Source organism: Podarcis cretensis (genome assembly GCF_951804945.1).
Source record: "Podarcis cretensis genome assembly, chromosome: 17".
Classification (NCBI taxonomy): Eukaryota; Metazoa; Chordata; class Lepidosauria; order Squamata; family Lacertidae; genus Podarcis; species Podarcis cretensis.
This window is the reverse complement of record NC_137187.1, coordinates 11,000,541-11,015,732: the sequence shown is the minus strand read 5'-3', so window position 1 is coordinate 11,015,732 and position 15,192 is coordinate 11,000,541. Positions and strand designations below refer to the sequence as shown.

At 46.8% G+C, this 15,192-nt stretch overlaps 1 protein-coding gene across 5 annotated transcripts in view; it reads right to left on the bottom strand.

Annotated features, from left to right (window-relative positions):
* Window positions 1–15,192, bottom strand: part of TRABD2A (TraB domain containing 2A) — a 114,806-nt gene that overhangs the window by 56,606 nt on the left and 43,008 nt on the right. For 3 of the 5 annotated variants that reach the window (XM_079959539.1, XM_079959543.1, XM_079959544.1), the window contains exon 1: window positions 11,751–12,141. The exons of the other annotated variants lie outside the window; for them this stretch is intronic. In XM_079959539.1, the coding sequence (XP_079815665.1) occupies window positions 11,751–11,864 (114 nt within the window). In that variant the 5' untranslated portion in view covers window positions 11,865–12,141. Of the gene's footprint in view, window positions 1–11,750; window positions 12,142–15,192 lie in introns of those variants that run through there. 5 annotated transcript variants of the gene reach the window in all.

Here is a 15,192-nt window from a genome sequence, read left to right as displayed (position 1 = left end):
CTGGCTTCCGTCACGGTGTTCCATTGCGCCAGAAGCGGTTTAGTCATGCTGGCCACATGACCTAGAAAGCTGTCTGTGGACAAACACTGGCTCCCTTGGCCTGAAAGCAAGGTGAGTGCCGCAACCCCATAGTCGCCTTTGACTGGACTTAACCATCCAGGGGGGTCATTTACCTTTTTTCACCTTTACAGTTAATCCTGGCTCTTTATGACAGGTATACCTGTCATTAAATATATTAAATACCTGTTTAATCACAGATCACTCTCAGGCAAACTGTTTATTGAGCATTCATCCCAGTTTGTTTGCACCAAGTTTGATGGAAGGTTTTACAATGTCATATCAGGCAATTGCTATTCCATACTTTCCATACTTCCCCATTACTTTTCTTACAGCAAAAAAGTACTATTTGAAGGCAGCCCTGTTTAGGGAAGCTTTTAATGTTTGATGTATTACGGTATTTTAATATTTTGTTGGAAGCCGCCCAGAGTGGCTGGGGAAGCCCAGCCAGATGGGCGGGGTATAAATAAATAAAATAATAATAATAATAATAATAATAATAATAATATATTGCACAAGAGTGCCACATCAAAATCACTTTAATTGTGATTTGCTAATGCATGACTGAATCTCATCTGCAAAACAGCAACAGTCTGGAAGTGACTTAAGTCGTACTTCGTATTTTTAGGTGCACTCCTAAAAACCTGATGTGTGAAAAGGGCCTAGATCTGCTTACTTACATCAGGTCCTTAGCCTGGAGGACAAACGTGGATACAGTTCACTTGGCCTTCTAATGTACCAGTCCTACTGAAATGAATCAGTGCTACATATAACTTCCCCCAATTCATTTTGGCTTGTACACAGGCTTCGAGTGGCCTTTGGCAGCCGAGAGGTGTTCATTCCTTTCAGGGGAAAGCTATTTTGGCTGGCTCACTAATATGTTTTATTTTTTAGGCATTTAAAAATAGATGCAAACCTAATTCAAGCTATTCACAAAAAAGAAATCCAAAGAGTTCATCGCCTCTTGCTGCCCCCCTACCCACAAGGAAAGGATAAAATAGCATTTCTAGGTCCAAAACAGGAAGTAACATTCCATTCTAGAAAGAAACGTTTCCCATGTCATTTGTTGGTAAGCGTATTCAGTGTTGTGGGTTCACAGGAATGTTTGAGATGCAACAAGCTCTTCTTGTTGATAATCCGAATGGGAACATATCTGAATGTAGTACCCTATAACCTGCCATCATTTTCACCTTCAAAGATAATTTGAAAACTGCTTAGTGGGAAACATTAGAGCTACAATACCGCGTGCCAGTATTATCTAATATGTTGGAGAAGCTTGGGTTCAACACACAGGGCAAATTCCTATGTATCAGAAAGGGTGCTGGCTTCTTTGCCTGCCATTCCCCACACGGCTCTTCTAAAAGACAACAGTGGGGGGAGTCAAAACATTAGTGGTTCTTTTCACAAAATGTAGTGGAATTTTTTTAAAAAAACAAAAAACGGCAGCCGTGTAGGGCGAAGTTGATGGGGGAGAGAAAGCTATATTGCTCTAGGAGGCAGCTGGAGGATGGATGGCAGCTAACGAATTGAGGTTGAATCCTGACAAGGCAGAAATACTGTTCTTGGGGGACAGGGGGTGGGCAGGTGTGGAGGACTCCCTGATCCTGAATGGGGCAACTGTGCCCCTGAAGGGACCAGGTGCACAACCTGGGAGTCATTTTGGACTCACAGCTGTCCATGGAGGCACAGGTTAATTCTGTGTCCAGGGCGGCTGTCTACCAGCTCCATCTGGTATGCAGGCTGAGACCCTACCTGCCCACAGACTGTCTTGCCAGGGTGGTGCATGCTCTAGTTATCTCCCGCTTGGACTACTGCAATGCGCTCTACGTGGGGCTACGTGATCCGGAAACTACAATTAATCCAGAATGCGGCAGCTAGACTGGTGACTGGGAGTGGCCTCCAAGACCATATAACACCGGTCCTGAAAGATCTTCATTGGCTCCCATTACGTTTCCGAGCACAATTCAAGGTGTTGGTGCTGACATTTAAAGCCCTAAACGGCCTTGGTCCTGTATACCTGAAGGAGCATCTCCACCCCCATCTTTCAGCCTGAACGCTGAGGTCCAGCGCCAAGGGCCTTCTGGCAGTTCCCCCGCTGCGAGAAGTGAGGTTACAGGGAACCAGGCAGAGGGCCTTCTCGGTAGTGGCGCCTGCCCTGTGGAATGCCCTCCCAGCAGATGTCAAAACAATGAAGGCAATTTTTAGGGAATTTTTTAATGTCTGGTGCTGTATTGTTTTTAATATTTGGTTGGAAGCCACCCATAGTGGCTGGGGAAACCCAACCAGATGGGCGGGGCAGGAATAAATTATATTATTATTATTATTATTATTATTATTATTATTATTATTATTATTACCACCTAAGAACTAGCCCCCACATAGCCAGGGATAGACAATTTGAAATGTCCCAGGTACGCAGCAGGCAAGATGCTGGTCAGGAGGCAGGATCTGGGTTCCAACCTCAAAGCAAGAGAGAAAACTGCTGCTGTCCAGCACAGCAAACCATAAACACATAGCAGACTTACACCTTACATTTTGAGCTTCAGTTCAAAAAAAGTACTCAAGTAAGAAGCACGGACACACAAATTGCCATTATGAAGAAGAAGAAGAAGATGAAAATGACAACGGAACATTCCTAGCCAAAATAATGTTAGTACGAACCAACTTTAGAAGTCTGTGCCGATGCAGCACACACCAACAACTCTGGCTGTGACCCTGATTAAATGACTCCGACAAATACTGTTTGGTGACTTCCTATTACCTGACAGTTCTATGAAGCCAAGAACATTTTGTGTAGGGCATAAAGGTAAAGGTAAAGGGACCCCTGACCATTAGGTCCAGTCGTGGGCAGCTCTGGGGTTGCGGCGCTCATCTCGCTTTACTGGCCGAGGGAGCCGGCGTACAGCTTCCGGGTCATGTGGCCAGCATGACTAAGCCGCTTCTGTCGAACCAGAGCAGCGCTCAGAAACGCCGTTTACCTTCCCGCCGGAACGGTACCTATTTATCTACTTGCACTTTGAGGTGCTTTCGAACTGCTAGGTTGTCAGGAGCAGGGACCGAGCAATGGGAGCTCACCCCGTCACGGGGGTTCGAACTGCCGACCTTCTGATCGGCAAGCCCTAGGCTCTGTGGTTTAACCCACAGTGCCACCTGCGTCCCTTGTGTAGGGCATTACCTCCTTTTTATTTAAAACTACACGAGAGGGTCACTTGCTAGCAATGTGGTAGGAGAGGCAGCCAATTTCTGCTCCTACCCTACAGCAATCATGGTCACACATGCGCACACCCTTCGTTTCGGAGCAGGCACTCAATTCTTTCCAGAAAGTTTGCTCTGCCCTCTTCCATTCCACTTAAGCCAAGTGGCTTAGCTTCACCCACTGGACAAGCGCTGCAACTGCAGCATACAAGATTCAGGAGGCACCAGGAAGCAACCATACAGCTATCACAGCAGCACAAGCTACAAGCGTCCAATTTATTTAAGGGCCAACTCATGGTGAGCTTCCCCATTCAGACAGTGGATGAAGAAGGCTGGCAGATCAACCTCACTCCCCCACAGCTGCCACCATCCTTCTGCCCCACACCATCAGATGCCCTCCAAGACAAAGGGACAAAGTCAGGCTGAGTGTGTCACTGGCTGCGTTTTAACTTTAAATAATGTTTGCCTTCGCTGCAAAGTGGGCTCTCCTGGGGCAGGGCATGGAATGGGAAATATTTGCAGGTCCACTCAGACAGTGAAGTGCCTTGGGCTGGTCCTGATACCTAGAGTTGCCAAAAAGAAGTCCTGTGACTTATTATTGTGTCTCTAACAGCAGCATTATATGCTGGAATTGCAAGGGCAAGCTTTTGGGCATGGATATAAAACATCACCACCTGCAAATCATGTTAAAGGTAGAATAACAGGGCCAGTTTGAAAGGAGCAACACCAGCCCCACAGCATTTTCATAGAATCATAGAATCATAGAATCATGGAGTTGGAAGAGACCACAAGGGCCATCGAGTCCAACCCCCTTTTCAGTGGGGCAGAGGCACCTCCACAGACATGTCAGGGTATTAAGTCAAGCCTTTGTTGGGGACCTCTGGCACAACTCTCTCTGCAAAACCAGGCTTTATATACTTGACCAATATTCAATATAATATTGTGATTGGGAGCGGCCACCGAGACCATATAACACCGGTCCTGAAAGACCTACATTGGCTCCCAGTACATTTTCGAGCACAATTCAAAGTGTTGGTGCTGACCTTTAAAGCCGCACGACCTCGGCCCAATAGACCTGAAGGAGTGTCCCCACTTCTATCATTCTGCCTGGACACTGAGGTCCAGCTGCGAGGGCCTTCTGGCGGTTCCCTCACTGCGAGAAGCAAAGTTACAGGGAATCAGGCAGTGGGCCTTCTCAGTAGTGGTGCCTGCCCTGTGGAACGCCCTCCCATCAGATGTCAGGAAGGTAGTAGGAGATGGGTGATTGACTCAATGGTTATGGTAAACCTGTTGACAACCACTACTACCCTCCTGAGAAAAACCCCACCCCACCCTCCCACTATATATAAGGGTCTGGTGATTTCTCTTTCAGTGTATCTAAAAAATGTGCATGCACACAAAAGCTTATACCAAGAACAAACTTAGTTAGTCTCTAAGGTGCTACTGGGCGATTTATTTTTATTTTTTTATATATTTCAACTGCCTCAGACCAACACAGCTACCTACCTGAATCTGTTCTTTTGGGAACAGGTGACGTTAGAGGTTTACTATTACATTCATGCGCATCAAATTGCAACAATTAGTTGGGCTATGGAAACTGGCCTTAGAACACTAATGCAAACGTTGCATTAAAATAAGTTAAAATATTTGCAAAGCAGCACGGTCAGCTGCTACTGCTAAACTTTAAATATAGTAAGCAGGTGCACAGTGCATTGCAGAGCAACATAAAAGCTAGGTCCGTGCCCCAAGAAGTGAACTCTTCTAAATGTAGAAGGCAAAGAAGAGAGTCCAATTTAAATAGCACTCAGCCATAATGCTCACTGGGAACTAGGGCAGTCATGGGGGGACGGGACGACAGGGTGGGACTCCTGCACCTTTAATAGCTGTGTAGAAAGCACAGGATCTCTCTTTCTGACCTGGCCACCCAAATGGTGACAGCCTGCCCCTCCCTCTCTCTCTCACCTACTTGACCAAGTTGATGTGATCATAAAATAGGAGAGGAACCTTCATTTGAAAAAGAGCATGACAAAAACTTAATAAATAAGCAAACATGCTCACCACTGGGTAAAATACACCTTTAAGGTCTAGGTTCCTTTTTTTTAACTAACCAGGTGAAGCTGGTGCTACTTAGCACAAGGTGAGTGAATGTGAGCATTTACCTTCCATTCTCATGGAAGTGGACTTAACACCAAGGAAAGCTACAGGTGGCAATACATTTTAATCAGGAGATAATGAGCTGCCTTTGAACACATTTCACCTCCCACCCATCATTCAGACAGCAATTGCATTTGCTTAATCTATGCTATGGGCAATTAAAGGGGGAGTTTTCAAAACCACAGCTGCAGGTTGAACACAAATGCAGAACCTCACCAAACCCCTGGGCCAAATCCCAGCCAAAGTTAAGCACTTCTAAAATACAATTCTCTCCGTGGCAAACCTAAGCAGCCACATAAATCTCTCTGCCAGAAGCCAATCCCCACTACAGAACCAAAGCATGGACCTGATTTACTTACAATAAATAACCAAGAGAATCATTATGAAAGGAAAGAGGAAAACTTGCTTTTCAAAGTGTGAAAACCTCAACAAATGAAACTGTGTTTTATTGCTGTACAGCACACTTTAAAGTCCCATCTATTTAGGTAGAAAAGGTTGACGCAGGTATTGAATACTGAACCCTTTCCTCTTCAGATAGTAAGTATTTCACTTGAAGGTCCGGCTTCTGTAATAAAATATGACTTACATATGGCAAAGGGAAGTCCAGAGGTCAGGTTACCAGACTTCAAGCAAAACAGGTATCAGATTCAGCTGCATCCAAAACGTCACCCTCTGTTTGCAAAGGGTGTGCATGCGCAAACAAAACCCACATGCAAAACATGAAGCAAGCGTTTAATTTCCACTAATTAGCATTCCTATAGCGCCTTCAAGTGTTCAAAGCACCTGACATATAATAACTCCATAATCGTTACAATGTTCCTGCAAAAGTCAGTAATATTATCTCTGTAATCATTACAACGATCCTGTAAATTAGGTCAGTATTTTTATCTCCATGTTGCAGGTGCCAAGGCTAAGTGAGAGCGGCTGGCCCAGAGGTGACGTTATCTCAGTAACCCTTACAACAATCCTGTGAAGTAGGTCAGTGTTATTATCTCCCTATTGTAGATGGGGAGCTGAGGCTATCTTGAAAGACTGTAATAGAGGGAATATTCAAAACTGGGACTTTCTGATTTATTAGACTGCAAGACCAAAGCTGTACTTCCCCTTCCCCTAGTGTAGTCTTGCTAAACAGTGACCACAAGCCTTACCACACAGATTTAAACACAGTGGCTCAAGTGCCATTTATGTAATATACTTGAAAAGGGAACAATATGTATTAGCAATGTAACAGGCAATTTCTTCTCTTTTCAGTGGTCCTGCTCCCATGCCTAATGCCAACCAGACAAGAAGCTTTTCTGCAACACCTTGTGCCCATGCCAGAAAAAGCTTGTCCTCCTAAATTTCTGCAAATCAAGCTTCTATTAAAGGAAGAGGAGCCACGCCAATAAATAAAAATGGCAGCCTTAAGAATCACAGGCAAGACTGCAAAGAGGAAGAAACTCACACTACTTTGATGTTGCAGAGCAAGCATCCATGTTCAAAGTAGGCAGATAAACAGATAGGGGCAGAATACCAAGAAGATACAGTGGTACCTCAGGTTAAGTACTTAATTCATTCCGGAGGTCCATTCTTAACCTGAAACTGTTCTTAACCTGCAGCACTACTTTAGCCAATCAGGCCTCCTGCTGCTGCCGCCGCGCTGCCAGAGCAAAATTTCTGTTCTCATCCTGAAGCAAAGTTCTTAACCTGAAACACTATTTCTGGGTTAGCGGAGTCTGTAACCTGAAGCGTATGTAACCTGAAGCGTATGTAACCCGAGGTACCACTGTATTACGGAGTTCCTGAGTGATATCTCATCCACTCCATAACTGAATTTAGGACTTTAGTGTAGAATTAGCGGGGTTTGAGAAACACATTAGATCTGCCAATTTTTCAACCAGCTTATGTCACCAAGGCTTAAATCCTACCCTTGCCTACTCAGAAGTAAGTGCCATTAAATTCAGTGGTGCTTACTCTCAGGTTAGTGGGTTTAGGGATGGCAACTTAAGCCCTTAAACAACAGCTTGAGCCCAGGCATTAGCAGGTGATAATGCTAAAAAGCATCACCTGTTGATTTCTGCAGATGAAAGTGTTGTTAAAGAGTCTTAAGCCAGGTGGGGCACTTTTCTGGTCAGTTAGAAATGCTTCCATCATACAATCAGCATCCTCCCCCCACCCCACTCAAAAAGGATTCTTGACTGTAGCCAGGTACTTCCTTTGATCAACTAAGTGCTTCCACATTTGTGTGCAAACCAGGAGTATAGGAATCTGCTACTCTTGCTTTAGAAAAACTGCATTTTTAAATTAATTGTTCCTATATGGATAAAATATTCCCAAAAATGTTTCAAACACAACTGAGTTTTGTTTGGGGGAGAATTTGGTAGATTTGAGTTCAAAATGCACTGGGGGAGTTTTTGAATAAAATGAGGCAGGTATCTAAATGCTGTATTATTTTTTGACAATGCTGTATTATTTTTTGACAATGCTGTATTATTTTTACGGGTACTTTTAAGTCTGTTCACCCTGAGAATGTGTGCATCATTCTTGGAGAGACCCACATCAGTTCTGGTTGGTAAAAGCTATCAGAGAAGGCTGGTAAATACTGGTTGGCAAATACTTTGCTGTATTAAGGTAGCGTTTCAACAGTGGTGAGGCTTGTACGAAAAACAAACGTTTCCTAGATGTTACTGAACTTACTAGCCATCAACCAGTCTCGGCTATGCTATTCTTGAATAAAGAAGCACAGCATGTGTTGGACTTGCAATTCCAGGGATGTCCAATTACCTCGTTTCTCTTCAGTCTAATTCCCATCCTGGTTCAGGGGAAGAAACTGTTCTGGTCACCCTGATAGATTAGCTTTGCTAGAAGCAAGACAGTGGAAGTAAATCTGCTGGCTATGTTGAACCTCACAGCAGCTTTTGATAGAATTAAGCATGGTACCCTTCTCAGCAGCTTGGAGGCACCATCTTACTGTGGTTGGTTCCAATAACTCCTGAAGGGCAAGTCTCAAAGCAGAACTGAAGGACTTGTGCTCATCATCTCTATGCCCTTACCTCCTGGAAGAGTTCTGCAAGGATGCCCCTTTCCTATGTCCTATGTTTTTCAACATCTACATGAAACCACTGGGAAAGGCCATCCAGAGTTCTAGGTGAAGTGTCATCAGGATGCTACCAATAACTAACTTAGTTGGTCTCTAAAGTGCTACTGGAAGGAATTTCTTTTTTTATCAGGATGCCAGTTATACCCTATTCTGTTTCTCCTCTCAGTCCAATTCTAGGGGAGCTCCTAAATCAGTGGCTGGGACCAGTGAAGGACTGGATGTGAGCTTAAGCAATATGAGAGATCAAATTAGGAATTCCCTGTTCTAGAGGGAGTTGCACTCCCCATAAAAGGAGTTGGTGCGCAATCTGAGACTACTGCTGGACTCAGCTTGGCTCCCACACAGGTGCTTCTACCCAGCTTCTACTGGTTCACCAACCATGGCCTTTTATAGAGAAGCTGTACACACCTTGGTTACTTTCAGATTAGACTGCTGTAGCACCCTGCATATGGGCCTGCCCTTGAGAAGTGTACAGAAACTATAATTTAGAACAAAAAACAGCAGCACTGCTGCTGACAGAGGATATGATCCCTTGCTTTATCAGTTGCACTGGCTTCCAATTTGATTCTGGGCCCAATTTAAATACACAGTTTAAAGCCTTTAAATTATTTTTGGAACAGGTTTTCTGAAGAATCTCCTCCTGAGCAAACCTATTTGCACACTGAAGCCATCAGGCATGTACTCCATGAATGTTAGTAGCATCCATTGTTTCAGATGCCACCATGGTTGTCCATTTTCTGTATGCTTAGAGGATGTATATTGACCCACTGGACGAAAGCAAACACGATTTGATGGTAACCAAGTTCTATTAAAGGCAATGGAACGGAACTGGGGACTACCTCAAGTCTCATTAATTTCAAGGGAACTACTGTACAGTACAGCTTTGCAAACCTGTGCATGCCTCCTTGAGAGTAACTGCCACTAAACTCAGTGGGATTCACTTCTGAATAAATGCACATAAGATAAAGCTGCTGCTTGTGACTAACTTTTGTTGGACTGAGTCCAGTGTCTCTACAGCTTGTTTTGTTAAATGCCAATTTATTTCTGTCATTGTCAACTGTGCTTCCAGATGACCCACACAGGAAGGGCCTAATGCATCACGATACACTGCTCTAATGTCACGTTAACTGTCTCATGCCCCAGTCTGCTGCATGGCAATAGATCAATATTAACTTGCTTCCATTGAATGCATTTAGAATTAGAATGGCAAAAACAATTTTCAAAAGTTCTGTGGACTCTGCTATAAATTCTCTCTGTGCTGGTTTCCTTTAGCTGTCCTTTTCTGGGATTTCTCCCTCTGCTCCTATCAGCAATGGCCATGATCCTGTGCACAGCTAGGTAACTTATTTTTAACCTATGGGGCTCCAAGAAACAAATGTTAACTCTGTGGAACTGGCAGGCGGCCTGATCTTGTGCATGTTTACTTAAAAGTAAACATTTCAGTGGGCCCAGACTTCCAAGTAAGCATGCATGGGATTGTGGTGTTGGCTGAAATATTTCCTTCCACCTGCACTTCTTATTAAAAGCTGTTCAGGAGTCAGGCCAGAGCAAGCTTACTCAGAAAGAGACTCCACAGAGTTCAGCCTTAGCTGCAGTTCCATGAACATTTGGGAGGAAACCTCTGCTGGACACAGTGGGATGCCTCTGAGTAAACATGCTTAAAGACTGGAGCGAACAACCTTCTTTTCCAAAGACTTTTCATAGTATGTCTCACGGTATCTTCATATTCTGCATCTCAATTAGCTTCTCCAGGGTATGGGATTATAGAGACCATCCGCAAAACAGCTTGGTTTTTCCAATAATCTGTAAAGGCTGCACACTGTACCCGTTTAAAAACTGTACCCATTTTTAAGAGTTATGGCAAAGAAAAGTTACTTTAACTAGAGTTTAAGATTTTGCAGCAGCCTGCAAAACGTGGGATGTACGAGGAAGGATTTAGCGCAGTTAAATCCCTACCCATTTTTTTAAGGTGTGCAAGAGCAAAACGTCTCCCTTAAAAGGAACAGGAGATAAAACAAACAGAACAAATGAAGCTCTGATGAGGTGCATTCGGAATGCAAGAACTGCCTGCCAGCCTTCCATCCTGGCGGGATGCTATGGGGAAAGGGGGGGGGAGGAGGGGGTTGGAGGAATTGGCAAAGGAGTGAGAAGTGTTAAAAGTAAACAAAACCAAAGAGTGGATGACCCAAACAAACAGCAGGCTGGCACCTCCACTGAACCTTATCTCCTCTCCCCGCTGGATCTCATTAAAGGCACTCTAAATCCCATCAAAGGCTAATTTACACCCCAGCCTCATGTCTTTTTCTTTTTTTTTTTTTTTTAAGACATCACTCCACCCAAACGACGGCCAAGGCGGACATCACTTCTCTCTCTCAGCTTCTCGGAAAGGCGTTTCCCCCTCCGAGGCCGCCTTTCGCACGCAGCTGCTGGAGGCGAGATCCCACATTGGCAGGTTGGGGTCTACTCAGAAGCAAGTCCTCCCCTCGCCCACCCACCCTCCGGCCACTGAGTTCAATGCAGATGACTCCTAAAACGTGCGGGGAAGGAACTCGAGGCTGCAACAGATTCCAGAGCAGGAGCCCCCTGTTAAGTGTCTTGCAAAGCAGGAGGTGCAACAAAGAGTCCTGGCAGCACACCTTCCACACGCTCGCAAACTGGCAGTGCAGATTTCATGCACCGGGAGCCAGAAGTCCAGCCCCGGCTGTGACTGGTGAGCCTCACTCCCGGGCAAGGGTGCATGCGGACGTGGCTCTGACACGCTCTCCTGGCGCTTCTGGGCTCCTCCTGCCCTCTCCCCAGCCTATGCCCCCAACACACCCATTTAAAAGTGCCGCATGACACTGGTGGGGCTGCCTTGCAAGCGAAGGTGGGGCGGGATGAGGCAGCCCAGTTTGCCGGCAGCACTTTTCCCCTCCTGCAAAATTCCTGCTGACAAGTCCAGCACCCAGCGTGAAACTCAGTTTGCAAAAGAAAAAAACACACAGCAAAGGAGCAGCAGCAAAACTTTCCCTCGTGCATGCGAAAGTGCGATGGGTAGATACAACAGCGGAGCAGCTAAGTCCCCCACACCCCACTTTCTGGCGCTGCTCTCCTCCAGCCCCCTAGAAAAGGGAAGGTGCCTTGCACACCCGAGTTTGGGAGAAAATGTCTCGAGGCGACTCTGCTGGCCTCGCGCCATCCTGCCCAAGTTTGCAGGAGACAGTCTCTCCCCCACCCCACCCGCACCCCCACCGGGACTTCTCCCCTCCCCCGGGAGTGAACTTACTTTCCTGTGGGTCTGGCAGCTGGTTGCAGCGGGATCCCGGCTCTGCTTCGCTCCAGCCAGCAGGAGGAGGAGACAGTTGAGCAGCAAGCCAGCCCCGGCGCTGTGCACCACCATCCTAGTTCACTCCACGCCCGGAGCACGGATGGGGGGAGCAGGCAGGCAGCCGGGAGGAAAAGGAAACGGCGGCGGGAATAATCGGCTCGCTCGCCTCCGCCGAAGTTGCGCCGAGTTGGGTTTGTTTTGGTTTTTTAAAGCCCGGCCCGTGTTTTCCTCCCGGTGGTGCACCTAAGGCGGCTGCCCCAGCGGCCCAATCCCGAGTCATCCCCTAGCCAAGCCTTCCAGGCGCTGCCCCCTCCCCTTAAAGGGTCCCTGTGCCAGGCGGAGGGGAGGGGAGGGGTGGGGTGTGTGCGGAAGCAGGAATTCCCTCGCCCACCCCCCCTCCAGGGACGGGTCCTTTTCTCCTTCCTTATGGAAGCTCTCGCCTCCTTGCAAAAGTTGCTTCAGCGCCGAGCTGTGCAATCCCGGCGGCAGCCCCTGGATGGAGGAGGCACGAAGGCACGCACTCGGCGGGATTGGCCGCAGGAGGTGCCTAACCCTAAACTCGCTCCCGCCGCCGTCTCTCTCTCTCTCTCTCTCTCTCTCTCTCCCGCGTTCCCCCACCCCGAACTCCCCCTTTCTCTCTCCTCTCTGACCTAAGCGCCAGGGTCCCTGTCGGCCTCCTGCTGGATTCTCCAGATCTGGCAAGTTGTAAGGCACATTCCCTTAGTAGGACGTCCAGTTACCCAGAGCCATCCTGGAAAGGAGACAAACCAGGTGCAAAGTAGCCTGGGAGAAAGTCCAGTGGTTTCAACTGAAGGAATAGCAGGAGAGCTTGCTGGACCAAATGGCCCGCCTAGCATCCTATTCTCACAGTGGCCAAACAGATGCCTTTAGGGGGGAAAGCAAGCAGGATCCCAGCATAAGGGTCCTCTCCCCCTTCTGTGGTTTCCAGTAACTGCAGCACCCAGATGCAGACCCTCCAAGTCCGCGGTTCTCAACCTGTGGGTCCCCAGATGTTGTTGGACTACAACTCCTCCTGAGCTCTGGCCTTGCTAGCTAGGGGTGATGGGAGTTGTACTCCAACAACATCTGGGGACCCACAGAGAAAGGCTGCTCCAAGTGCCCCTATTTTCCAGGGATAGCACCAGATTTACAGAAGCCGTCCCGGTTTCTGATTCCATCCCATATTGTCCTGCTTTTTCCTTTAAAAAGGTAAATGTAAAGGACCCCTGACAGTTAAGTCCAGTCGCAAATGACTCTGGGGTTGCGGCACTCATCTCACTTTACTGGCCAAGGGAGCCGGCGTTTGTCCGCAGTTTTTCTGGGTCCTGTGGCCAGCATGATTAAGATGCTTCCGGTGAACCAGAGCAGCACACAGAAATGCCATTTACCTTCCCGCCAGAGTGGTATCTATTTATCTACTTGCACTCTGACGTGCTTTTGAACTGCTAGGTTGGCAGGAGCTGAGACTGAGCAATCGGAGCTCACCCTGTTGCGGGGATTCGAACTGCCGACCTTCCAATCAGCAAGCCCAAGAGGCTCTGTGGTTTAGACCACAGTGCCACTCACGTCCGCCCCCTCCAGCATTTCAGAGAAATATTGGAGGGTATGGAGTTATGTGACCCCGCCCCCCCCAAACCAAGGAGATAAGTAACTATACAACTACACAACCTTTAGAAGACATCTGGAGGCAGCCCTGTGTATAGGAAAGTTTTTTAATATTCAGCATTTCATTATGTTTTTATATATTTTGAAAGCTGCCTAGAGTGGCTGAGGCAACCCAGTCAGGTTGGTGGGGTATTATTAATAATAATAATAATAATAATGGAATAGGGTGATCCTATTTTCATTGGAAAAATGTTGGAGGATATGCAGGTGGAGAAAACGGAGTAACTCGCACTATAGCAGGCCTGCTACAGAACAAAATGATGATGCTTCTAGAGGCAAAACAACAATGGTTTGCTATGTGTTTTTACACAGTGATACAAAATACAGTGGTACCTCGGGTTACAGACGCTTCAGGTTCCAGACTCTGGTAACCCAGAAACAGTACCTCGGGTTAAGAACTTTGCTTCAGGATGAAAACAGAAATCGCGCAGCAGCGGCGTGGCGGCAGCGGGAGGCCCCATTATCTAAAGTGGTACCTCAGGTTAAGAACAGTTTCAAGTTAAGAACAGACCTCCAGAATGAATTAAGTTCTTAACCTGAGGTACAACTGTATATGATATGCTCAATGGTATGCAGTTATTGTGGTTTTAGAACCCAACCTGTCGGGAGTGGGTGGGAACTTTTTTAGAGACAATAAATATTTATAGACCACCCTTCATGCAAGCATAAGAACAAGAGAAGAACCTGCTGGATCAGGCCCAAGGCTCATTGAGTACAGCATCCTGTTCTCACAGTGGCCAAGCAGATACATATAGGAAGCCCACAAGCAGGACCTGAGTGGGCAACAGCACCTCCATCGCTTGTGTTGATGTCCAACGACTGGCATGCAGAGGTATAGTGCCTCCAACAGGAGGGGAACTCTGGCCCATGGGCTAAGCCGGCCTCCCCATTTGGCTTGCGAGGCCATTTTGGCAAAGCTACAGCCACTGGTCCTACACCTGACATCAGGTGTGGGGTAGGTACGGGCAGGGTGTTTGCAGCTGAGCACAGGGCAAGATGGCGTGTTGTGGGGGGGCGGCTTCTGAAGACATCTTCTGAACCCCCTATCAAACGGCAGTTTTGTGACGCCCTTTGGACTGGGTTTCTGAAGATCTAACAATCATCTGACTGTTGGTCCTTCGGAGGCCTCGTTCACAGAATCATAGAGTTGGAAGGGGCTTCAGGAGTCACCTAGCGATTCTAGTCCCACCCCCTCAACTACACCATCCATGACAGATGACATCCACCCTCCGCTTAAAAGGGTTAAAGGTTGCTGGGTACAGTGGTACCTCGGGTTAAGAACTTAATTCGTTCCTGAGGTCCGTTCTTAACATGAAACTGTTCTTAACCTGAGGTACCACTTTAGCTAATGGGGCCTCCTGCTGTCGCCGCACTGCCGGAGAACGGTTTCTGTTCTCATCCTGAAGCAAAGTTCTTAACCCGAGGTACTATTTCTGGGTTAGCAGAGTCTGTAACCTGAAGTGTATGTAACCTGAAGCGTGTGTAACCTGAGGTACCACTGTACTGGAATTCAGTGAGGGGTAAACTACAGTGCCCAGAATTCTTTGAAGGCAAGAATGTGCTTCCAGAGTGCTTTAAAAAGACAATGTGTACACAGCCCAACAACATCTCAAAGGACACAACTTTGTGGTGTGCAAGTCTGAGCAGACGGAGGGGGGCGGAGGTAATATCAGTGAGGTTTTTTTTTTTTTAAAAAAAGGAGGTATTTAAAATATTTCCTCTAAGGTCAATAGTC